The 26,591-nt window shown below is 43.6% G+C and overlaps 2 protein-coding genes across 2 annotated transcripts in view; one reads left to right on the top strand and one right to left on the bottom strand.

The window, feature by feature from the left end:
• LOC142898370 (NLR family CARD domain-containing protein 3-like) overlaps window positions 1-26,591 on the top strand; it is a 417,525-nt gene that overhangs the window by 11,957 nt on the left and 378,977 nt on the right. The window lies entirely within an intron of this gene.
• LOC142898394 (tripartite motif-containing protein 16-like) lies at window positions 9,430-13,192 on the bottom strand. The gene has a single exon (XM_076041334.1). The coding sequence runs from the start codon at window positions 12,855-12,857 to the stop codon at window positions 11,193-11,195; it is 1,665 nt and encodes a 554-aa protein (XP_075897449.1). The 5' UTR covers window positions 12,858-13,192; the 3' UTR covers window positions 9,430-11,192.

Below are 26,591 nucleotides of genomic sequence, written 5' to 3'. Positions count from 1 at the left end.
AAACAGCAAGCTGCACCCACAGGCAGAGTGCATGGGCGTGTCACGACCTTTGACCCCAGTGCAGCCTGGTGGCTGGCGGACTGCTTCTCCCTACAAGCTGCTGTGGTTACTGGGAGAGACGTCCCAGAAGCCACTGGTGGACCTTGCAGTGCCACATATGGACTCTTGGATTGTTCTTGGCCTTCCAGTGAAGCACTGCGTGAGCACTGGAGGTCAACCATGACTGACTGCTGTCCTCCTCTCTGGACACCACAATCTCACTTCCCATCTAAGTCCATCAATGTTTAATACACCTTTTTTCTTGAGCAGTATCATTAAATCTCCACCTGCTTGTGTTTGCATGTTTAGGTAGATTGATGTGTATGTAGATCTATGTTAGTAGCTTCAATGTGCTGTGAAATGCGGCATCTTCACCAACACTTGTATCATTTGACTCAGGTGTCTCACCTCAGCAACAATCACAGTTGTTGCTTCTTCATGTTGTTCTCTGATTTCTTGTTGTTTTATTTCTTTAGCAGCAGTGAAGCCCACACCACATCCATATTCATCATATGTATCCAGCGTAGGATGATCCACCGTCTCCATTGTCGGGAAAGCCTTCTCATTGGCTCTTGGAGTGCCAGACCCCGCCCCCGTCCCCAACCTTCAACTAGTGGATTTACTTCTTTGACTTTAGTTCAGGTTCAGTTTTTCCTTGGGGTTCTTGTTTGGTTCTGATCGTCTTCGTCCTCCCTCCAGAACTTCGTCTAGGACTGATTCCAGTGTTTTCAATAAAGAGCTCAACACCCTGGTGGTTCTGGATGGTTCTAAGAGCTAAACACCCTGGTGGTTCTGGATGGTTCTAAAATCAACTCCTTTACTCATAGTGCAGCTTCTGAAGTCAATTCAAGTCAAAACTTTTTGAGGCCATTAATGAAACAAAACATTTGTTGATTCATTTTTGAAAAAAATTCAAAGGTTGTGACAGAATAATCTGGAGTGAACTGACCAGAGGTCAAAGGTCAGAGGTTTGACAAACTACAAAGGCCATCATTAATTAGATTATTTTCTTTAATGGAGTCCCACTACTAATAAATATATATTTGTTTAATAAATGTTTAATGCACCTTTTTTCTTGAGCAACATAATTAAATCTCCACCTGCTTTGCTTCCGTTTGCATGTTGCAGCAGATTGATGTGTATGTAGATAGTAAAATCTATGTGAGTCGGTTCAGTGTGCTGTGCAGTGTGGCCCTGTTCTGGCCATGGGGGCCTTGGCTATTGCCCTGTTGTTGCTGTGTACTGGTTGTGTGTCTCTTTCAGGTGCTGATGACTAACCAGGTGCACCTGGCCGGTGCACAGCTTGTTTAGGACCGCCTCCCTCAGCACTGGCTCTCTCACACCTGGCTTCCACCGCAGCAGCTGCTTTGTTTTTCACTTCCCGTCATGCTTTGTCTTTGTTGCACACAGACAACACGTACTAATACCATTCACTCCATCCACACACCTACAGGCATTACTGACAACACACTGACTCTCACACTCCATACATTCTTATTTTTTAATTCACAGTTTTGCTGTATTTTAACTGTTTTTATTGCTATTGCTGTTATTTGTTTCACTCTGGAAAGCACCTTGTGCACCATTTGGTTGTTGGAAGGTGCTATATAAATAGAATTTGATTGATTGATTTTATTGTCATTGCAACACGTAAACGTGTACAACGAGATTGTGCATAAACGTCCAAATACAATACAACAGTAAAGACAGGACTGCAGGATTGAGCATTTTCAGTGGGGGTGAAGGTGTTACTGTGTTTAGTGTAGATGTTTGTGCTTCATAATATGATTAGTTTAGGTGTTTGTTTACAATAATATGATTATTGATATTGAAATGTTGAAATCAATCAAAAGACCTCCACATAAAGAAAGGCATTGTTGCAGGACTCATGCAAAGAGCTCAAGGGAGGACAAAGGAAGCACATCCCTCATGAACTTGTGATTCATGTAGCTATGTATATATATGTGTGTTAATTTACAATGTACTGTATTATTGTATTGTGTTACAGAACCACGTTCTTCTGATAATCAGAGAAGTAAAGGACTGTTGAACCTTGAACTGCCTCCGTGACTCTCTAGCCGGAGTCACACCCCCATAGTGTTACCGGCTCCATTCAGTGCACCCCGTAGAGTTCCATAGCTCTTACACACACATTATACATCCAAACACATATAAGCCTAATCTAAACACACATGCCTGAAAAGGAAATTTGATTCAAAAGGAGGTAGAAACAAACCTTTCTTCTACTTTGTCCGATATAACTGTGGATATATGAAACACAGATTACAAGTGTATGAGTGTACATAAATATATATATATGTATATATATATATATATATATATATATATATATATATATACATATATGTACACACACACACACATGTATATATATATATATATATATATATATATATATATATACATATATATATATATACATATAAATATATATATACATATATATGTGTGTATACATATATGTGTGTGTGTGTGTGTGTGTGTGTGTGTGTGTGCAATGTTGGAGATAGCTAAGACACGAGTGTGCCGTAGTTGTAACCTTAGTGAGAGTGGATATTGTCACAGAGTAGCATGGGGCATGGAAGAGAAATGTGTGAAAAGAAAAGAATGAACTGCACAACATCGAGGGAGAGAAACTGATGCAACGCAAGCACCCAGAAGCACTTCCTATTCCTGCCTCTTGAGGGCACTGTTGCTCCACCTGAAGCTCCACTGTACTCAGGCCTCCTTCAGGATAGAATGGTGGATTGGTCAAACCTTGAGCTAGGGAGGCCATTCAAAGTCCATTCATGCTTTATTTTCAACAACAATTGCAAATATGTGAGTTTGAAGCGTCCCTGTGGAGAAGAAAATACAGTTTTTAACATTGTGCAAATGTGAGTCCCTCATGACCATCTGGCGTTGTTGTTCAATGCTGAGGAACGTCCTGGAGCAGATAACAGTCATCAACTTTGGGGACGGTTCCAGGCAGTACCCCTCGCGCCTTGAGCCAGATCCTCTCGGTCTGACTCCCCCCTGTGGTTTGTGGGGGAAGTGTTTTCCTAGACTGGCTATTTTATGCTCTCTCCCGACCTCAAGTGAGATCTGATCATCAGGAGAGGAGCATCACAGCCAATCAGGTACCACCCAACGTGGTTCATCGGAAGGCCGTGCTGCAATAAATTCCAGTTGTCCTGTAAGAAGAAGATGAGGTCCAGATGCGGCACTACATGAACAAAATTTAATGTGTGAAAGGTGTAAAATGTATAATTTCTTCCAGAACATGACCCTCAGCCAGGCCACAACTGGACCTCAGCCAGGCCAAAGCAGGACTCTTCCTATGGTTAAAGCAGGACTCTCACATATAACACACTACACATCTCATCAACTACAAGATTTTGCTCTTTTTCATTTGAAGTGGGCCAAATCACTTCTATTCAAAGTCAACTCGTGAAAATTGCTGCTGGAATTTGATTCTTTTAATAAGCCATGTAACTTGCTATGATCCAAGGTTTTGAACAGGTGTGATACTGGTGTGTGGCCACAGCGTGCACATCTGATGTTGCTCACAGTGGTCCTCAGTGTGCTCAAGGAGCTTGTGTTGAAAAATTAGAGGGAGCATTGATCATAACACCCATGATCATGTGAATTCATATATAGTGATTATATAATGCTATAGTATGTTATATATTATGTTGCCTGACAGCGCCACCTGGGAAGTTGCACCCCAGGAAATAGACTATAATAAAATTCCTCGGGCTGTTCAGGTTCATTACGCTTTAAGATTTGAGAGGACGAGACGGACTTCCAAAGAAACAGCTTTATTCAATCACAATTTAAAATAGTTGACTCTTTTTTTAAACACACCACGGAAAATCTTTTCATGATAACAAATTTTGCTGGACAGTAATTGTGCTCCAAATTATTGTCGATAAACAATATTATTGACATCATTTTTTAAATCATATATAATGATAATATATGTCATAATAATGCAAGTACACCATTTCAAAAGCAATAAACTTTCATTTCTCCAGATTAAGAGGTTGCAAATAAGATAAACAAATATAACAAACAAAAGACAACAAAAAAGTGTGTCCCGTCTCAGTTCATTACGGGACAGCTTTTTTAGTTGCCAAATACGGGACAATCGCGTATTTGAGCACGGAAACGACGCAAAGTCACAAACACAAATACAAGTTTAAAAAGGTCCAAAAAGAGGATCGTGGTGCAAACGCAAAAACAAAAAAAACAACAACAAACAAACAAACACGCTGCAGGACATAAAAACATTTACTTCATCAATCAATGCGCTGTAAACAGAGGAGCGATGCAAAGCAAGAAAACATGCCAAGGAAAAAACGCTGCATAAAGCAGTCCCTACAGGAAGTAGAGTTGCTCCACGAGGAGCGCCCCCCCCCCCTACAGCGAAGAACAGTCCCGACCCTTCCGGTTAGAGTCGCCGCCTCCTACAGTTTCAACACCGGGACATCTCGCGGGGGGGTGGAGGACCTCCCCCTGAATGTGGGAGTGGGTGTGTTTCCACAAAATATGTGTCTTCATGGTATTTAGCTCTTTATTGAAAGGACTCTTAAAACACTGAAAAATAAATGCAATATAGCTATTTTATGACTTACTGTAAATGTACAGGTAGGTGACATTTCCTGCTTGGCATTGCTGCCTGTCGCACTTCTTTCGGTGCCCACGGGTCAGCTGCAGGGTCATCAACCAGGAACTACCATTCATTGACGTTTCGCTCCTTTAATCCTGGAACGTCTCCTTGTGGCGGCGCAGTGACAGGGACGTTTGCCTCGTTGATTCTGTGGTTGTTGATGGGGTTTGGTGTTCTTTCCCCAACTCCTGTCCTGAGCCAGAGCCAAAAGTTGCCTTTCTGAGCCTCCTCTGCCAGGTCTTTAATGGCCTTTCACAGCTTCCCTCCAGTAACTCCTGAGTCACTCAAAAGGCGTGTGGTGGAAAGCCCCATGCAGCCTGGTCAGCCAACCTCTACTGGGTAGATTGTGGTCTTCCAGCCAACTTCCCAGCACTCAGCTACCAGCTCAGCGTGCTTGGCCTTCTCTCGCTCAAAGGCGGCCTCAACACCCTCCTCTGAGGGTACAGTTAGATGGATGAGGTGCACCACTCTTGGCTTGGAGGACCACACCACAATGTCAGGGTGGAGAGATGTGGTGGTGACCTCCGTGAGGAACCTGAGCTGCCTGTTGAGGTCAACTCTCATGTCCCACTCTTGGTCAGGGGGGAAGGGCCTTGGTGTCTCTCTTGGCCTGGTGTATTTTTGCCTCCCCCTTCTGTGACAAAGCTGGTGGGGTTCCCTGCTGGTGATTCTTTGCAGAACTGTCGACACCCCTTTCAGCACTTCTGTCAGGCTACGGCTCAGGAACCACGAGCAGATTTCAGAAAAAAGATTTATTTTTTGATAGGTCTTTCAGTTTCAGCAGGCAGAATCAGAATCCAAAAACGGGCGGAGGTCAGACACAGGCAGGCAGGCAGGAAGGCAGGTAGGCAGGCAGACACAGGCAGGCAGGCAGGCAGGCAGGTAGGTAGGCAGACACAGGCAGGCAGGCAGGCAGGCAGGCAGGTAGGTAGGCAGACACAGGCAGGCAGGCAGGCAGGTAGGTAGGCAGACACAGGCAGGCAGGCAGGCAGGCAGGCAGGCAGGCAGGCAGGTAGGTAGGCAGACACAGGCAGGCAGGCAGGCAGGCAGGCAGGCAGGCAAACACAGGCAGGAAGGCAGAGCTGCAAAATCCAGACCGGCAGGCAGATTCTGGAGTCGAAAACAGGCCGGGTCAGGATAAACGTTGCGAAACAGGCAGTCACTGGGCTTCACGGCAGGTCAGGGACTTGGAGGAACTTGAACTGACCATCAGACAAAGCAAGTCTGGCATGAATGGGTTTAAATAGGCTGAGTAATCGCTGCAGATGAGGAACAAGTGAGTAGCAAGAGTGGCGGGAAATCTCCTCAACAGGAACTTGGCCATATAAGGACAATAGGGCGTTGTGAGCCCCGACCAGCAGAGGGAGACAAAAACACTGCCGCAGGGGGGAATCCTGACAACTTCAGCTATTTTCCTCAGGACCTGATCATGGTGCCATCTATAGCGCCCCTGAGAGAGTCTTGCAGCCTGACAAGATGTGCTGGTGGGTAGCGTTGGGAGCATTGCAGAGTGAGCAGCATTCCTGAACCATTGGTTTCTAAACCTTGACTTAACATCTGAATCACTTCCACATCACTGATGATAACAGTTAACAAAAAACTCTTGCTCATTACAACAGTTAAAATAAAAAAAAAAATAGAAAATCAGTCAGTCTCATTTTCTGGCAAACAAGAATAAAGACATGAATTGCCCTGATTGAAAACTCATTTACGGATGCTTGACTCAACAATCTCAATATATACATCTATGTGTGTGTGTGTGTGTGTGTGTGTGTGTACACACTTTATTAGCTTAATAATAACTGATAGTGCTTGCTGTCTTAGTCAAACGATTTTAATCACCCGAAATAATTTTGTACTGATAGTTGCACAAAACAATTTCACTGTTCCCTTGAGATATTAAAGGTACTGAATCGAACCTGAACTATTTACTGGCAAAATAACACAAACAACATTATGAAATGAACACCATTGTCTTCAGAATGAAATTGAACTTTCTGCTGGTTCTCGCCTCTTTGGCCTTTGGATAGGAACTCTGTGCATGGGTTGCCTCTGAATGTCAGGGCACGATTCAGAAACCACAAGTATTTGTAAAATAGAAACTTTTTTTGAGGGGACCTTGCAGTCGGACTGAAGGAAAAAAATATCTATAAGGGTTGCTTTTAAACAATCACATTCTGAATTGCAGCCCTGTTTTTCAAATATAGGAGCAGTGTCTTTATTTCTAAACTTAGACTATTTGTCTGAATCACTTCCACATCACCGATGATTACAGTTAAGAAAAAACAAGCGTTCATTAGAACTGTTAAAATGAAATAGAAAATCGGTTTGTGTCTTTTTCTGGGAAACAAGGGCTTGAATTGTCCTGACTGAAAACTCATTTACTGATGCGTGACTGAACGATATATGGTGGTGGACAAATGAAGAAATTCTTCATAAATCCAGGTGACATGGAACTATAAAAAGTTCATTGCTCTGATAACTCAGCAGTTACAAAAGCAGCCGTTTTTCAGAGGCAACACAGACAGAGTTCCTCTCCAACGGTCCAAACAGGCAAGAATCAGCAGAAAGGTGCGTTTGATTCTGTGGCCTTTATTTCATCATTTTGTTTGTATAATTTTGGCAGGAAATAGTTCAGGTTAGATTCAGCTCACTCGCTATTTCAGGCAATGGTGAAAGGACTTTGGTTAGTCCCTCCAGGAAATCAGCACTACTGCTGATGTCAAAGTTCAGTCAGCGGAATATGGGGCGAGGTGCAGAATATTATATTTTACATGTAGTTTTCATCCCGGCCTCTAGATGTTGCGGTCAGATATGTAGCATATTGCTGTAAGTCATTGTGAGTTTAATTTGAAAGTTAACCGGATGCTGTTTGTGACTCATTTTCCATTTGAGAGTTGTTTTGGGAGTAACAAAGTAAAAAACGGAGCTTGCACTAAAAAAAACCAAGTCGTCCTATTAAGTTATTTATTAACACAAGACATTACATGGTGTCAGAATAAGAAATTAAGAAGACAAGACAAAAATGGCACGCTTCACTTCAAACCACCTCCGAGCCATGAAAGAGTAACATGTTTTATTAATAATAATAATAATGATAATAATAATAATAATAATAATAATAATAATAATAATAATAATAATAATAATATTGTTATTGTTATATTATTATTATTATCATTATTATTATTATGATATCCACTGGAAACCATACACTCATCTAGTGCAGTCAAACAGAAAATTGCTATACAGTCCTATTTTTCTATGCCTCCATGATACAGTCAGAAGTGCTGTTTTGGTTAGGAAGAATCACATGGTTGATGACGTACAGCATAAACCAGTGCACTGCTTCATGAAGTATGGAAACCCTATCACTGGTTTGGTTGTCTCGACTCAGAGCTGAGTTGAGCTTTCGAAGTCAATGGAGAATTGATCGACACGGGTTTGGTTTGACAGTGTTAAGCTCCGTAACATGCAAATTGGTGGGAGTTGATGAGGAATCACGGTGTGTAGACGCTAACGCTACTCACACAGCTCAGATGAAAAAAAGGGAGTGTGATTTGGGTTTGTGGTACATCATGACAATCTTGGACTTGCAAGACTGAGGCGACGGTTCCATTCCCATCAATGCGTATTATATATGTGTTATTTAGCTCATCTATTCTACATTTTAAATAGATCACATTTGACATCTGACCCACTGAACACTTACTATTGAACATATTTTTAAACTATGGGCTATTTAGTCTTGTTTTAGGATATAATATAATTCATTGCACAAACTGTCAGGCTAAGTATAGAGCTATAGTCTACTACAATCAGTCGTGCCAAATAAGAGACATTGTCTTCATTTTTCATTTTTATTTTATTGTGTCAGCATTGAACCATACAACCATGTAGTGTTGTCCAATAAGAATGCATGGTGAATCAAATCCCAAACAACCTATGAAACAATGAACACCTTTCCATTGCACTTCATATTATTGACCACTAGATGACCTCCTCGAGCACTGTGTCGTTGAAGCCTCGAGTAATGAACCATTTTTTTGAATCAAGTGTCAAAGCTTCAACAAAGCCTCGATCGGCCATCACTCCTCCTATGATTATAAGGAATACTAAATGACAGAAAGTGCTGAGAATAATCAAGTTCTCATCTTTTATTTCAGACCTTAGAGATGTCTCGTACTTACAAAACAATGGAGCAAACAATACATTGAAACAATAAAATAAAATGTACTTTGTATTTCAAAGAGGTGGCAAAACAGATGCTGAAATAAGTGCATACGTGAACAAAGTGTCAACTCTTATTGCGCGGTCTGCTGGGAGTTTTGACGCACATTATAAAACATAGTTGCTGTGTGTTTGTGTGTCGGGGTATGGGGGGGCGCAAACTGTCGAAGTTATTAATTAATAACTACTGTTAATATTTATACATATATATTAATATTAACATAAATTAATATGACATATATTTCAATCACAGAGTGATGAAATGTTTTTATTTTTGATTCAAATTATATTATATTATATTATTTTTAGAAAGACGGCACATTCCAGCCCTACCTACTAATGTGCTTTAAATCGCAGTAGATTCCATCTGCGACGGACGTTAAATGTTCCCCAGTTGAAATGGTGCATGCACAACGCATATTAATCTAATGTCATAAATCGGGAAATATCGAAAAAGTCTCGGTTCGTAATCGCATGCACGACTCACATCGGGAACCCGTCGGAAACCGTCTCATAAATCCACGCGTGCAGGCACTCAGATGGGGTTGCGACAGTGGTAAAGGAAGACCAAGGCTTTGAGGTTTTGATTGGTTGTTGTTTTTCTTCTTCGTCTTCTTTTTCTTCTTCGTCTTCTTCGCTTTTTGCAAATAACGTTCTCAAAGGAACGGGAGGAAAATGGTTGCGCTTGAGTCAAGTAAACAAAAAATTGGGGGAATTATAAAATTACGCAAACCTCGCATATTTTGCTCGGAAATCGGAGATTTATGCGGCGAAAGTGTCTTTGGAAAAATGCGATTCCCCCCCGCATGATTACGCGTACTTTGACTGATTATGCCTTGAATTACGAAATCGCATAATGGCGTTTTTCCGGAGGGACTGACTAGACCACTGAGCAGTTAGTAGCAATAGCCAATCAGATCTGGAGTCTCCGATGGCAAGGTCAGCTAGCTGGCTTTACGCTGAACTTCACACCTAAGCATCCTGTGATTGGATAAGAAGCCCTGAGAACCTCGAAGACTGAACTCAACCTGGAGATCCAGTTGCCACCACGGTGAAGCCGTAATACTTGAAGAAGAATATAAAGATTTAGTTGCCGAACCATCTGCAGTTTCAAATATATAAACCGTGGTGCATTGAATTGGAGACAATGTTCAGTTTATTGGTGCAGTTTGGACAAGAGTTGAAGCTCATTTTGTGTTCATTTAGGGTTGATTAAATATGACGTCGCTAAAGGCCGAGGCTAGAAATGCATATAATATAATATAATATAATATAATAGTATATTATATTTTATATTATTTATTAATATAGCATTATATAATCACTATATATGAATTCACATGATCATGAGTGTTATGATGCAATAAAGTAAATACAATGTGAGTCAGTAAAGTACCCGTTCTCTAGTTGTTCTGTAAAATAGTGGTGTGTGTGTGCGTGCATGTGGGTGCGTGTGTGTGTGTGTGTGTGAGTGTGTGTGCATGCGTGCACACTTTTTTTCCCCTGTTTTTGCTGAGCAGCAGATGAAGCTGCTTTGCTAACTGTTAGTTGACCTTTGACCTTGTGCTTAGTTCCTGCTGACTCTCTGCCTCCCCCCCTGTGGTGAGCAGCTGGTACTGCAGCCTGACATCAGTCACGTCAGCTCATTGACTGGCACCAGTTCACTGCCAGGAAACACTCCCACTGCTGTCTGGATTGTCTTGTTGCTTTATTGCTTCAATTCAACACTTGATCATTGACTTGACATTGTTGTGCAATACAGACTGATGGCATATTTCATGACTTATTGATTGACTATTGGCACATTGAGCCAACAAGCAGAATCAAAAGACAAAATTCTCTCACAATATTTACATGCATTCATCTGATTGTTGACAAACGGATCAACAGTCAGAAGGTTGATTAGATGGATGAGTTGTTGAAAGGTCAAAGGTCAGCGGGGAAAGGTCCAGAGTGGAAGCAGACCTCAGCTGTGTTCCCACAGTAATAAAGTTGTCATGTGGACTAATGACACATTATTAATCTGTGGGATGAATGGGCTGCAGAGGAAGAGAAACAACGTGGCACAAACATCCAGCAGCTGTGGAGACAAACATCAGGTGGACAACAGTCACCAGGAGCACAAACAGGAAGTGGCGTCCAGGCCCCGCCCATCCTGTGATTGACAGCCGGAGACACTGGGCAACAAACGTCAAGACAGAAGAAGAATCAAAGGTGAGAATTCAGCTCAGAGTCTCTCTGACGACTTCAGTCACACTTTCATCAACTCAGCTGAAGAACCTGAACCAACATAAAGTCCAACATGTAGCGGCTGAGTGAAGGAGGTCTGGACTCTGTGGAGGAGCTCCATGGTTCCAGAGACGCTGTAGAAGGACAGAAGACCTGCTCTGTGGTCCAGGTACACTCCCACTCTGGAGGACCCAGGACCTGAGACATCAGTGCTGATGCTGTTGTGACGAAACACATATCCACTTGGGTAACAATCTAAACTCCAGGATTTGTCATTGAATCCAAATCTACTTTCCTTTGACCTTCCTGCTCTGCTGATGTTCCTGTAGGCCACTGCTACACCAACCCCCACTCTCCACTCCACCTCCCAGTAACATCGTCCAGTCAGACCTTCTCTACTCAGGACCAGCTGCCAGTAAGTGAATCTGTCTGGATGATCACAATAAGACTGAACTTTCATCATGTGTGTCACTTTTCTGTTCTCCTCAGATAATAACAGACGTTTGTTCACTGTGTTTGGATCCAGAGTGATTTGAGGTGAACATCTGAGGAAGTCCTCTCTGCTCCTGGGTTCTGGTACCTTCAGTAGGACATCAACGTTGCTCACTGTCCATGAGATGTTTGTCTGAGTCTCCATCAGAACTTGCTGTATTTCATCTCTCAGCTTGGTCACAGCTGCTGCCACGTCCTCAAAGTATCTCAGAGGACGGATCTCCAGGCTGGAGGAGTCTGGAGACGCACTGAGTGCTGGCAGTGAGGAGAACCTGTGGAGAAACTGGCTGTGGTCCAGTGTGTGTGAGATCTTCTCCAGCTCAGCGTCTCTCCTCTTCAGCTCCATCATCTCCTGCTCCAGCTTCTTCTCAAGCTCTTTGACTCCACTCACTGCTGCCCCCTGTGTGGATCTGACCTGCTGCTGCACCTCAGACCGTCTTTTCTCCAGCAGACGGATCATCTGGGTGAGGATCTTCTCGCTGTCCTTCACTGCTTTATCAGCAGAGCCGTTGATGGACTCCACCTCCTTCTGAAGCACCTTCAGGTCTTTCTCTGTGTGCTGGATCTTCTGCTGGATCTTCTGCCTGGTCTCCTCCAGCTCTCTCTGCCTCTCAGTCCTCTCTGCTGCTGCTGCCACTGTCTCGTGACCTTTATGTTCATCCACACAGCATAAACCACAGATGATCTTCTGATCAGTGCGGCAGAACATCTTCATCACCTCATCATGACGAGGGCAGATGTTCTCCTGGAGCTGCTGGCTGGGTTCCACCAGCTTGTGTCTCTGTAGGGGAGGAACATCACGATGAGGCTGGAGGTGATGGTCACAGTAGGAGGCCCGACAGACCAGACAGGACTTGAGGGCCTTGAGTTTCCTCCCAGTGCAGACATCACAGGCCACATCTCCAGCTCCAGCATAGCAGTGATCAGCAGGAGCATCTTGGAGTCCAGTCTTCTCCAGGGTCTCCACTAGAGCTGCTAACAGGGTGTTCTTCTCCAGGACAGGCCTTGGTGTGAAGGTCCTCCTACACTGAGGGCAGCTGTAGACTCTCCTCTCCTCCTCTGCATCCCAGTGGTGTTGGAGACACTTCCTGCAGTAGCTGTGTCCACAGGAAGTGGTCACTGGGTCCTTGAGAAGATCCAGACAGAGGGAACAAGAGAAGGTTTCTGGGTCCAGCTGAGCTGCTGCCTGAGCCATTTCACTTCTGAGAGCCACTGATTGACTGACTGACTGACTGACTGGGTTCCAACTTCCTGAGAAACAAAACCAGTTTGACTTGAAGGGGAGGAAACAACCAGTCCGAGCTGTGATTGGCTGAAAGGACCACAAGGGGCGGGGCTGCTAACCTCCTGACTCATTCCGGGAAGAGGAGTGTCAGGGTGTGTGTGTGTGTGTGTGTGTGTGTGTGTGTGTATGTGTGTGTGTGTGTGTGTGCTTGTACACTTTGTTTCCTTGGCGCTGAAGACAGACGACGACGACGAATCAAAGTTCATAGTTCACAATCTGAGTTGTCGTTTGCAGCTGATGTGATTGCTGCTGGGACACACACACACACACCCACACACACTCTGTGTGTATGGGTGTGTGTGTTTTTGTGTGCGTGTGTGTTAGTGGCTAATGCTAATGCTTGTTGTTCGGCTAGGTGTCTTCACCTGTCACAGGTAATTCACATTTATTTCAAGTGAGGCACCGCCGCTATCTGCTAGCCGCTATCTGCTAGTCGCTCACTGTTATCTTATTGCTCTTCATAAAGAGCTTTATGGAGCAATAAGAGCGACCAAAGTGAACAACTGCAGTGAATCAGGTGATGATCCAGTTTAGATTTTCCTCTCCGACAGGTCAAACTGTTGTTTTGTAGCATCTGCAGTTTTAAGAAGCGTGTGTCATGTGTGTATACATAGAAGAGTGGAGTGTTCAAGTTTCTCTTGTTGCTGTTTGACAAAGACTGGCAGTATTTTCATGCATTTTCTCTTTATTAGAAACTCATTGGGGTCAAATAAATAAAGAAAAAAGCTTTTGGAGAAAGAAAGCAATGAAAGTTGCTTCATTGCAGACTTTTACTGATACGTCTGTCCTGGACCAAGAACATTTCGGCAACCAAGGAGCATTTTTTTGACCGTTGTCCTCTACACCATGGCTTTGACAAAGCGTGACGATGTTGTTGACTGGAAAAGCTGACGCAATGAATGATGACATGAGTCTGATAAAAATGATAGCGTCACGCACGGCGGGGAAAGCTTGGCGTTTTAACGCGCAAAAGGAATGAAATGAACAGCATGTTGGAAGCTGGAGAAAGTCAAGAAATAATGAACAAGCGTGTTGAAGCATTGGATCATTATTTGGGGGAGTTGATGGATTTGCAAGTGGCTGTACAAAATCTCTTTTCTAACGGAGAGGAAAGGGAAGCGGATCATATGGACTGGGATGAGCCTAAATTGATACCTTTTCCACATTTCTCATCTGACATTACAGAATGGTTGACTGGTGATGTGGGAAAAGGAGATGAGCAGGATGAGCAAAAGAAGCGAGAGGAGCTGGGGGAGCAAGAAGAAGCAAATGCGCTATTGGTGGGGCCAGAGGACAGCGTGTCCCAGGCTAAAGGGCCCGTAAGCAAGCAGGGCTTCAAGCAAAGATGCCAGCTCCTCCCCAGCATCCTCTCCTTTATCTTCTGCATGCTTAAAGGCTGAGGCTGAACAAGCTGCTGTAAAGGCCAAAGCTCAGGCCTTGGAAGTCAAACATGCACTCCATATGGAAGAACTTGAAGCTAAAAGCAAGAAGGGAAAGGCACCACGTGGAGACTGAACTGGCTGCAGCAGAAGCCAACATGCATGTATTCATGGGGAGTGTGATGTCACAGGCCACACCTGAACAACCACCTTCGTCATTAAAGCAACCGCAACCACCGGAAGCTCAACGGCCGTCAACATCAAAGCAGCTGAAGTCAGAAAACGTGACACCCTTACGCCAGTTCCAGGCCACTGGAACATCTACAGTATATAAAATTCCAGTAACATCTCAAAAACATCCTCAAAGCCTGCAGCAGTCATATATTCCTCACCAAACTATACCATGTAAAGCAAAGGCAGAAAAGAAACCTCTGGGTTACGAGCAAAAGGATGAGCATGGCTCCTCCATCTCAACAAAAGGAAATCTAATAAATGAAGGTTTCCTTACTGGCGTGTTAAAGAGGCAAAATGAAATCACTGAATTGCTTGTAAAGCAACATCAAGCAGCTTTTCTCCCCGCCAGAGAGATTCCTGCATTTGATGGTGATGCCTTGCAGAATAACTCCATGTTTTTGTTGTTGTTAAAGTTTCCTTTAAAATAATTCATTTGAACTGTGAGATGCACAATGCATTGAGCAGTCATTACAAAATTTGTGAAACAGTTCGATTTATTTTGAAATAAATGAATAATTCATTGAAGCTGATTTATGTTTAAAACTGTATTTAAAACTGTTAAGTCTTTTTTTTTTTTTTTTTTTTATGAAATAAATAAATAAATAAATAAATGTTTCGCTCTCCACCGAATGTAGCCAGTGCAGAGTTGCCCCACCTAGCCAATCAGTGAGCTGCGTGAGCCCCAGCTGGTCAGCTCGGAAGCGGAGCTGTGCGGGGTTGCAGCTGTTCTCTGAACGCCTCTATCCTCTGTTTTATACAACTCAATAAATGAACACAGCACAACGTCATTACTGTATTTTGTTTTTTTCTATGCATTTAAAGATTGTCTGCCTCTTGTTAGTGAGAGAAAATAATATTTCAATACTGTGCGAGTGGCCATGGAGCTGCCGTTAAGCCTGAAGCAGATAAAATATAGGTTTGAATAAGTGCCCCCCCCCCTCATTTGTTTCTGCAGCTGGGTCTGTCCCAGGGAGTTGATCTTTCTGTACTTCTGTGGCAAGGTGCAGAAGGCCCGGGCGGGCTTGGAACCGCAGACTCCCGGGTAATAGCCATGCACGCTTCACCATTTGGCCAAGGAGCCAGGATGCATGATCAACTGGAGGCATACTGACAGGACCGTCCACTGTCACACTTCCAACAAGACATTTCCACTGGGAGCAAACTGCCACATAATACGTGACAAGAAGAACACACACACCACACACACATCACACATGCACTCTCTCTCTCTCTCACACACTCTCTCTCACACACACACACACACACACACACACACACACACACACACACACACAGGGCATCTAAACTCCTTTTTAAGCCCATTCATTCTTTGAATCATTGCCCATATTCTTGATATTTCTGTTTCCCTCCCTACTGAGTTACAAAACCTTTGCCAATACTCTTTCTTTGCACACTTTATGATTCTTCCTACCCTGGCTTGTGAGCTTTGATATTCAATAAGACTCTGATCGTTATGATTCTGTTTGAAGACTTTCAATGCCTTGTTTCTGCTTTGAATTGCCTCATCACACTCTGTTGTCCATCATTAGTGATGGGCGATAATGTCATTTTCAAATTCGATACGATATTCAATATTTTTGAGGTCGATATTGCGATATCGATATCAAAACACTTTTTTGTTTTTTTTGTTTTTTTCAGTTAAAAAAACGTTAAAAATCACAAGACACTAGTGGCCTTTAATATATTTATTACAAAAAAATTAAAAACAATGAAAGAAACATTTTAAAGTGCAAATTTAAATAAATATAAATATAGAAATTATAAATATATAATATAAAGCGCTAAATAACTAAATAAATGTTGTTCAATAAAAAAATTATACAAAATATAAAAAACTTTGTAAAAAAGAAATAATTATGGATAAGTGTAACTTAAAATGACAATGAAAAACAAAACCTTTGAGAAACATTTTCTAACATCCTGAAAACAAATACTCTCAGGAAAACATAAACATGTCTAACCTTAGTTTGTTTTTGTTTGTCTTACCTTGTTGACATGGGCGGAGCTTCCGCCTTCCCCAGAAGTGTCACAAGCTGGCAAGCGTGATGCGTCTTCTCAGCAGATGTTATGGAGGAGTGTGGAGGACACTCCCGCTGCTCGTTCACCTCTCCTGGATACTGCTTCAGGTGTGCCAGGTGTTGGCCACGCCTCCGTAACATCGGCTGATAAAATGCCTCACACATGCCATCTTGTGTCACTTCTGGGGAAGGCGGAAGCTCCACCAAACCATGTCAACGACGTAAGACAAAAGAAAAATGAAGCTATAAGAAACCACTACACAGTGAACACAATCAAACTATGTCTAACCTTGCCGATGCCATCTTGGCCAGTGAGCGGTGGACTGCACTGTCTGACACAGGAAAAAACAAAACATGATGATTGGTCAGTTCTGCAAGACCACCTACTGTATCTCCCTAACACAACCATGGGCATACTTATGTGTGCTCCATGTGTAGAGTGTGTGTGAGTGTGTGTTTGTTTTTTCTCTTTACTGCTCACAAGCTTTAAATTTGAGTTTCAGAATAAGAGCATGTTAACATGTTTTGCTTTCAGTCTGTTTCTCTTCACACTGAGCAACTCCCCTGCCTTTGAAAACAGTCTTTCTAATGAAACACTGCTTGCAACAGTGAGGTGTTTCTTGGCCAGTTTGCTGAGCATTGGAAGTGACTGCTGGTTTTTCTTCCACCAACCCAAAGGCTCCTCTTTCCTGGCCATCACTTTATCCTTCATGTGTCGGCGCATTTGGATGTATGCGTCAGTGTTGACTGTGCCATTTCCCTCTAAAGCCCAAACCTGCATGTCAAAGTCCTGCCATAACCTTGAAGTTGAAGGAGTAGGAGGAGCTACCAACACTGAGAAGGTTGATACACTGACAGAGAGGTTATTGGAAACTGGGGCATCACTGGCATGCTTTTCTGTGTGGTGTTCTTTCTGCATCTCACCGATGAGCTTGGACCTCATAGATTCAACATTTCCATTGTGTGAAAAGACCACATTTTTGAATGTAGGGTCTAATAAAGTGCTGGCTGCCAGCTTGGAAAAGGCCTCCTGCAATTCTCTGCAAGGTGTGACGCCAGTATATTAGCGTTGGGCCCAGCAGACGCACTTGCTCTTTGGAGCAGAGACAGCAGAGGTCTCACTTTAGAAAGTGTGACATTTCTATCTGCGGACACTTCTCTAGTGACCTCTTCAAATGGCTTGAGGGCTTCAATAGCCTGGCTAATAGAATGCCAGTCTTCCTCACTAAGACAGAGGTTGGCTTTACCAAGGAGGCAAAGTGCTGTCTGAGCAGCTTGTTGCTGTTCAGACAGCACTTTGCCTCTCCAACATTGTTCCAGACACTGTTCCATCTTGTCTCGACCGACTGCTTCAGTTTCTTTTCTTTCAGTCTCAATGCATCTTGTTGTTTTTCAAGCAGTTCTGTTGCTTTGGAGCTATGGTGGAAATATACACAACACTCACAACAGCGCTACACTTTTCAATTACTGACATCAACTTCTGGTCAGACTTCATTGAGTCTTTGACTACGAGATGTAATGAGTGAGCGTAACATGGAATATGTTTCCACATGTTGGTCCTGACAGCTTGGACCATGTTGGCTGCATTATCTGCAACAACTGCATGTATTTTATTGTTTCTGCCCCAGTCCTCCACAGTCTGTGTTAGTACATTAGACATGTTGTCACCAGTGTGATCCTCTACAACATTGACAGTGTCCAGGGTGTAAGCCTGGATTTCCCACTCCTCATCTATACAGTGTGCTGTCACTGTCAGAAAGGCTTGAGTTGCCCGGGAGGTCCACATGTCAGTGGTTAAGACAACACTAGAAGCTCTGTATAAACATTCTTTCACTGCTGTTTTCACCTCAGTATACAAATGTGCTATTTGTATTGTCATCAGGGTCTTCCGTCCAGGTAGACGATAGCGTGGCTCAAGCACCTTCACTGCACTTGATGAAGCCCGGATCCTCCACAATTGAGATGGGCTGCATGTCAGTAACTATCATCTTAGAGAGGCTTCTTGTGATGTCCTGTGCTCTTTGGGAATCATCTGAAAAAGATTGGAATTTCCATCAAGCTGAGTTCTAAATACACATACATATTTTTCAACAAAGTAAAGAATAGTTGACAATAATCTACACAGATGTTATCAACAATTGGTCGAATAAGTGTAACCGGTTGAATCGTGTCGTTTGCGTTGTGTTGAGTTTGAGTGACCCACACCGTGCTCAGCTCTGGAGGCTATCTCCGTTTATTCTGGCAACTCTCCCACGGAGTACACGGAACAAAAGGGGCACAAATACAACATACCTGACAACAGAAAGTGCAATACAAAATCCTTTGTCAACTGCTGATACATATGTGGAGCCCCCTACACAAATTAATTGACATTAAAGTATACAACCAAATTGTGAAATTAAAAGTAGACCTCACCGAGGCTCACCTCTCCCACGGAGTACACGGAACAAAAGGGAAGAGGTGAGGCGGGAAAAACTCTTATATAGGGGGGGTGTCCCCCCAACAGGTGTCCATAGGGGACTGAAGCTTGGAGACAAATGTTCCACATTAAACAAAGAGGCTTAATTGTCAGGTGTTACTACTAAATTTTGTGAAATTATACAAATAATATCCAGCTTCTTCTACAATTACTATTAAAACATAAATGATCCTGTTACATAAGGTCAAAGCTGAAGCCACAAGTTATGCAGACAGCACCGTCTTCATGGTAAGAAAAACCCTGTATTTGAGTGAAGAATAGGATTCATTACCATTCATTATATTCATTTCAGTGAATCTATGGTTCAAATGAAAACAGTAACAGTAACATTATGACGTGAAAAGTATTTGAAAAGCACTGTCTTACTACCTGCACCCACCTGGGTATTTGCTTTGTCCAAGAAAGCTCTCCTGCAACGTCTTTTGAGGAACTGGAGTAGAAGGAGAGGAATCCTGGACCTGCAACTGCTTGCTTTCAGCTTCCTACAAATCAAGAGTGCCTGCGTGTCGCTCCTCTAAACAGGTACTAGCCTAGCCAAATCCACTAGCCTAACTTTACAAACCTTATGTGCTGTTGGGTGCGTGCTCTTCAAATGTGGAAACGGGTTGCTGGTGTTGCTCCTGTGCGACACTCTTTTGTCGCACAAATGGCATCGCGCAACGTTTTTGTCCACCGGTGAGAAATGTGACCACACGACGCTACGTTTCCTTTTCACGCTTAACCAATCAGACTCTCCTCCGGCCGCCGCCATTACTCTGCTCTTCCATGCACGGCTGCGGTGGGCTTTGGCGTGTCCAATAGTCAGAAGTAAGCTGCCGCGGTTGTGGTTACAAAAACAGAATCAAAAAAAGTGTACGCATGTCGATGCGATGTTTTACTCTGATTAGCGATGGATATATCGATAACGATATCGACGTGCACATCACTGTCCACCATGGAACAACCTTCTTTCTTTGCCCAACTCCCTTTAACTTCATAGCTTTCTTGGCAGCTTTTAAAATAGCTGCACAAATATACTCATTGAACCCAGGGGCGTCCAAACCATTCTCACTGAGGGCCACATACATAAAAATATAGGAGCGGCTGGGCCGCTGGCTAGAAATGAGCTATATAGCCTTAACGTTAGTGTATTAAATAGTCAATTATTCTGCTGAGTATCAGCTGCGCTGGGTGTGTAAGCCGGGCCATCCAGCTGCGGTGCTGATCCGACGCCACTCGTGCCAAAAATCCACACAAATGTCACTCGATCAAGGAGCAAATCTGCATCAGATGAGATCAGCTGACTTTGCGTGTGCAGTGTGTACGCTGTGCACAGCGGTGTGCACTCTGTGTGTTAATAAGGAAAAGGCATAGAAGAAAGTGGTGCGCAAAAGCAGGGTAGTGACAGAATTAATGCGCATTATTGATATTTGTCGCATGTGTACCTGCACATGCATGCTTATTAACACACGGGTACTGTGGAATATATTTTCTACTCACCTAAAGTGGGAACGGCATTGCACTCAGTGGGAGCAGCTCCCCCTGGTGTTAAAACTAAGAAGTGCAATACACTCAGGCAAAAGTTGAAGTGCGGGCCATATTCTATTCTATTTAGAACATTTCTTGCGGGTCAATTAAAAATGGATCGCAGTTGGCCCGCGGGCCGTAATTTGGACACCCCTGATTCAAGCTATCAATATCAAGACTTGGATGGATTTGTCCAATGTCTTTATGACTAATGTGCCTAAATTTCTCCCACTCAGCACCACTAAATGGGCGCCCCTGTGCTCTCCCTGAATCTTGGTGTTGTAGATTCAATGCCTCTTCTATCATTATTGGATAATGGTCACTTCCTATAGAGCTTTCCTTTATCACGTCCCAAGAACATAGAGCTGCCAGTGAATGTGATGCTAGTGTGGCAGGTGGGTTTGCCCCCACCTTTGCGTCGTCAGTCACACCTGCGCTGCAGTGAAATTTTAGCGTCATTGATTACACCTGCGCCAGAGTGAAACTAGTCGTTTTAAAAACACACGCCAGGCTGCAGTCAGCACTCTGTCGCCTGGCGTGTCCACGTTGAGAACTCTGTCTTCTGCAGCTCTTAGCCTTTCGGCTAGCAATCCTAACGCGGGCTGGGCCATAAGCGCGGCCGGAGGAGGAACCCTGGCGGGTGCCCGTTCATCGGGAGGTGGCGCTGTGTGTGCGTGATCGTGTGCGTTCACCGCTTGGCTGTTAAAGCCGCAGTTTGTCGGAGCCTCTCCTCCTCTGGTGCTCGGTTTGGCCGCAGCTGTGCAGCTGAATACCGGTGCCCCGAGACGGGAGTTGGAAGGACGCTGGTTTCAACCCCCAGCCTGGGTGCAGTCGCTCCGTCTTCCTCTGCTTCTTCATACCTCTGTTACGGTTGCGGCGGCGACTTTCTCGCAACTAATTGCCGCATTGGTCGAGCCGGGTAACAGTTGGTGTCACCACCACAACGCTGATATTTGTCGTTTGATTTTGGTTTAGACAATTGGGTTTGTCTGTTTCTTTTGTTAGTGTAAACATTTTTTCTTTGGTTGGTTTCTTTTCTTTGTTTTGCTGTCAAATTTTGGGGAAACTTTGGTTATTTATTAAATAGCGATTTTGTTATAGTTTGATTTCTTTTTTTTAGTTAACATTTAATTTCCCCGTTCTCGTTAACTTCTGTTTGGTCTGTTCTGTCCTGTGCGTGCGTGCGAAGGCTAAATAAAAAGCGGCCTTTGTTTTAACTACTTAACGCCTGCCTGAGTGTCTAGGTATTATATTAATGTTGTTCTCTTTTCCTTTGGACAGGAGTTGGCGTAGCGTGCGGCAGACTGCGTCGGTGGTGGTTCCCCTTCACTTTGCTTTATTTTGCACAGCACGAGGTGAATTTTGCTTTGCAGTGATTCCCTTAGTTTTGTTTATTCCCCTGTTTTTTTGAGTTTTCTTTGGTTTGTTTAGCCTGCCCGCTTGGCTACGTCCAGCCCCGGTCCCCTTAATTTCCCATGTTTAACAGTCTTTGTGGTATCCTTATTGTCTTGACACTCAGGCAGCGAAACCTAGTCTTATTGTTCTTTTAAAAAAGTGTTTTTCTGTGTTTAAAAAAGAGTTGACTATTTTAAAATTGTCAAATTAAGCTGTTTTTGGAAGTCCATCTTGTCCTCTTCCATCCTAGAGTGTAACGAACCTGTGTAGCCCGAATAATTTTTATTGTAGTTCATTTCCTGGGGTGCAACTCCCCAGGTGGCGTTGTCCGGCAATCCTCCCCCATTTTCCTTTACACCCACTGTAAGAATTGTCTCCACCTCCGCCAGCTCCCCTCGCCACAAAAGCAGTCAAGACGGATCCGGAAGGTGTTTAACTCGCGGTGGCATCAGGCTGAAACTAGTTCTGAACGTCCCGGTCCAGTTCAAACCGGCAGTTCTTTCAAGGGAATGCCGACCCGTGCTGCTCTGTGTGCCTGGCTGCGGCCACGCAGGTGTGTTGTTGTTTGCGGTGGAACACCGCTGGGTGGGCGGGACTTCTGGTGGCGCTTTCCGGCCTCGTGGTGCTGAATGAAGATTTGGAGCTGAGAGCAGCGTGCGTGCGCGTGCGTGTTTCACTCCTCTGGAGTGATTTTCAGTTTGCCCCCTTGTTCCTCCTCGGATCGCTTAGATTCCCTGGGATTTTTAGTGAAGCCTCGTGATGCACTGAGGCTTTCCTAACAATTGTGCCGAAAAAGATACAAAACTTCAAGACTTGAGTGACGGTGACATCTGGTGGACAACTGAAGACATGGCAACCTCTAAAGAGCACAACTGAAGCACTGGCACGGTTTCAATCCCATGACAGCAATAAAAGCTCAGAAAAGTCTTTGTGGTCATTCAATTGTTTTGTCCTTCATACCAAATAATGATTATATCGTCAATACAAAAACTATGCAGATGCTCTCCCCCATACTCTGAAACACAATCCTGATTAACCCAGAGAATAAATGCAAATTATGTTTAGGGTTAAATGTTGGTTCAGGGTTTATTTAAAGCTTTGAGCTTTATTCTTGATTTACAAACTGTACTAAAAGTCCCTAACAGGATTACGGATTCTTCCTACTTTGCAAATGATCATGGTGTTTCAATTCAGAGACATTGTGTTTTGTTTTTGTTGTTTTGGAAGTGTGTTTCAGGAAAACCCTTAAAGATAATGGTTTGTCATTTGGGGACTTGGACGTTTTTTTTTGTTTTTTTTTTTTAAGGATTATTCACAGAAGCAGACAAGCAATTTGTCTTCACAGGTTTTTATTGGGAAATATTCCTTCTTTCTTTTTGTTCCTACTGTCGCAGGCTTCAGTCGGCTACTTTTCTGGCTGAGCAGCTCCCCAGCTTTGGAAATGATCCTTTCACAGGGAACAGATGATGCTGGGATGCACAGATACTTGCATGCAGTTTTCCAAAGCATAGGATATAGTCTGCTGTGCCACCCAGTCACTTCTGCTCTTGTCAGAATTTGTTCTTTCAAATATCTATGACACAGACAGTACCACAATGAATGACTGAATAAACAACTGATGTTTCAACACTTTTTAACATGCATACCTCTGGATCTCCACTGCAGCGCTGGCAGATGCACTGCTGGTGCGGTGCCGAGACTCAACGTAGTTTTCCAGGAAGGCCCACAAGTTGTCATTTTCTTCACCGGCACTGGCGGATGTTGTTGCTGTCTCCAGTGGCACATCTTCTGCCGACCCATCAATAAGACTGGAACACTCTGGTGTCAGCGTTTCTACAGCAGCCTGAGCATTGCTTTGATTAATAAAGCCAGCCTGTTAAAACCGTGGCTCCAAGATGGTGGCCACCGACGGGAGTTCACCTTTTTCCAAGCCACTGAATTTTTCACTCAAATTAGTATTCAAATTGTTGGCAAGCGTGACCCCAATACTAGGAGCTGTTTGGGCACATTTGGCAGAAATGACACGCCTCAGCATTTTGGCTATAGGAATTGCCTTTGAGCCCGACACACTCCTTTCCTCAGAAAGCTCAACAGTTGCCTGAGACTGGCCTTCAAACTGTCAGGCACTGGGTGATTGCTGCATAGTCATCAGCAGTGAAAGGCACTATGTCAGTGCTAAGTGATGCCAGGGCTGCCCCTAAAGGTTCTCTCTGCTCATAAAGCCTATGGAGCATGGCATAAGTGTTGTTCCATCTGGTTTCCACCTCTTGAACAGGCTTTTTTTTTTTTGGGCGGGGGGGGGGGGGGCTGCCCACATTGGCTTGAATAGAGCACAACTTTTCCTTTGCTTTTGAACTGGAGTGTTCCACTATTTTGCCGGCCCTACTGCGCATGTTTTCCAGCTCAGTCTGACTGTTTTTTCTTCTTTTTTTAACAATTAAATTGAGCATGTGGGCAAAGCAATAAATATGTCTAACATTTAACACATATTGTGAGCTCCATCAGTAACCATCACACAGACCTTTTCAGTGATTTCAAACTCTGCCATCAAATTTGCAATTGCTTCTGAAATATTATTAATAATTATTAATATTAGCTTCTGTGTGGGTCAAAGGAAAATACTGCACACCTAAAAGCACAGTAGCCAGATCTAGGCTGTCTGACACATAATAGCAAGTGACATCAAGGTACGCATCCATGTTGACTGATGTCCACATGTCTGTAGTCAAACTAACAGCTGAAGTTTGCTTAATTTCTGCCAAGGCCTTCTCTTTGGTTAAAGTGTACCTTGCTTCCACCATTGCCTTTACAGTTTTGCGGCTTGGAATGGAGTTGTGTATGTGTGTGTGTGTGTGTGTGTGTGTGTGTGTGTGTGTGTGTGTGTGTGTGTGTGTGCCACTGACCTTCACCACTAGGCTGTGACCTCTGCCTTGACCTTGTGGTCCTCAGTGGGACCTGCAGCAGAAAACAGCAGGTTTCTATTAGTCAGATTCTATGAGCAGGTCACATGATGACATCAGCAGCAGCATCCAATCAGAAGGTAGAGGCTGGAGGTCCTCACCTGTCCCTCAGGGGTCTGGGCTCTGCACCCTGGATGACCTGGAGCCAATGTTCCCTCTAATTGTTCAACACAAGCTCCTTGAGCACACTGAGGACCACTGTGAGCAACATCAGATGTGCACGCTGTGGCCACACACCAGTATCACACCTGTTCAAAACCTTGGATCATAGCAAGTTACATGGCTTATTAAAAGAATCAAATTCCAGCAGCAATTTTCATGAGTTGACTTTGAATAGAAGTGATTTGGCCCACTTCAAATGAAAAAGAGCAAAATCTTGTAGTTGATGAGATGTGTAGTGTGTTATATGTGAGAGTCCTGCTTTAACCATAGGAAGAGTCCTGCTTTGGCCTGGCTGAGGTCCAGTTGTGGCCTGGCTGAGGGTCATGTTCTGGAAGAAATACGTGTGCTGTAGCTTGTGATACAGTGTGAATTCCTGTAACTCTTTGTCTGTAAAATATCTAATTACTCACTTTTGTATTAGCATTTCTACGACCCATCAGGGCTTCCTCTAGGATTGTTTGAAACTGTGGGGGAGGGCTTCAGCGTCGTCATGGGCGCCATATATATATTTTTTTCCAACAATATCTTTATTTATTTTCAAACATAGTAATACACAATATAGAACAAGAACTTGAAACTCTTGCCCACAACCAAACCGAGCTCACGACCAAGACATGGCTACAAAAAGGACAAAGAGACTCAAAAAAGAAACAAACCAAAAAATACCCACAGTAAACAAAGAAATGAAGTTCATTAAATAAAAAGTAAAACTATTAAAAAATAAATGAATGAAATAAAAAGGAGAGAGAAAGGGGGAATAAGTATACACAAGCACCTTTACATTGATGTCATTCACTATATATTACACAGAATGAAGATTTCAGGCTCATTCCTGGCTTTAGCAAGATACTTTACGAAGGGGCCCCAGATGCTCTCCAACATTGCTATCTTACCCCTGATTGCATATGTCATCTTTTCTCAGGGCAGAGTTGCTGTTCATTCTGAAAACCATCTGCCCTTCCTCGGTCTATCCACATCTTTCCAAGCCAGTGCAATTACTCTCTTGGCCAAGAGCAGACCTATGTCTAAAAATAATCCATGCTTCTTTCTTACGTTACAGTTTGGAGGATAAAAACCCAAAAGAAAAAGCTTGGCTTCTAAAAGTAATTGTATCCCTAATATCTCCTCCATGCATTCTTTCACTTCTCCCCACAATTTCTGAATTTGAGAACACTGCCACAAACAATGAAAGATCGAGCCCTTTTCTTTATCACACTTTATGCACACATCTGGTACGGCGCTGTTGAATTTATTCAACTTGACTGGCGTCATGTAAGACCGCATTCACCAGTTGTACTGCAGCCATTTCAACCGGGTATTCACTGTGTGAGATTGTGCTTTGGTGCAGGCCTTCTCCCACTCCTCAGTGGACAGGTCAACCTGTAGGTCCTCTCTCCAGGACTCAAGCTTATCTAACGAGGATTCTGAAGACTGATACACCAGCTGGATATATATATATATTTTAGAAATCAGGCCCCTCCCCTGGCAGT

This window comes from Nelusetta ayraudi, unplaced genomic scaffold (assembly GCF_046127955.1).
Source record: "Nelusetta ayraudi isolate G7.1 ecotype Tasmania unplaced genomic scaffold, CSIRO-AGI_Nayr_v1 ptg000064l, whole genome shotgun sequence".
Lineage (NCBI taxonomy): Eukaryota > Metazoa > Chordata > Actinopteri > Tetraodontiformes > Monacanthidae > Nelusetta > Nelusetta ayraudi.
Note: the sequence above shows the minus strand (reverse complement) of the source record. Positions and strands in the feature narration are given on the sequence as shown.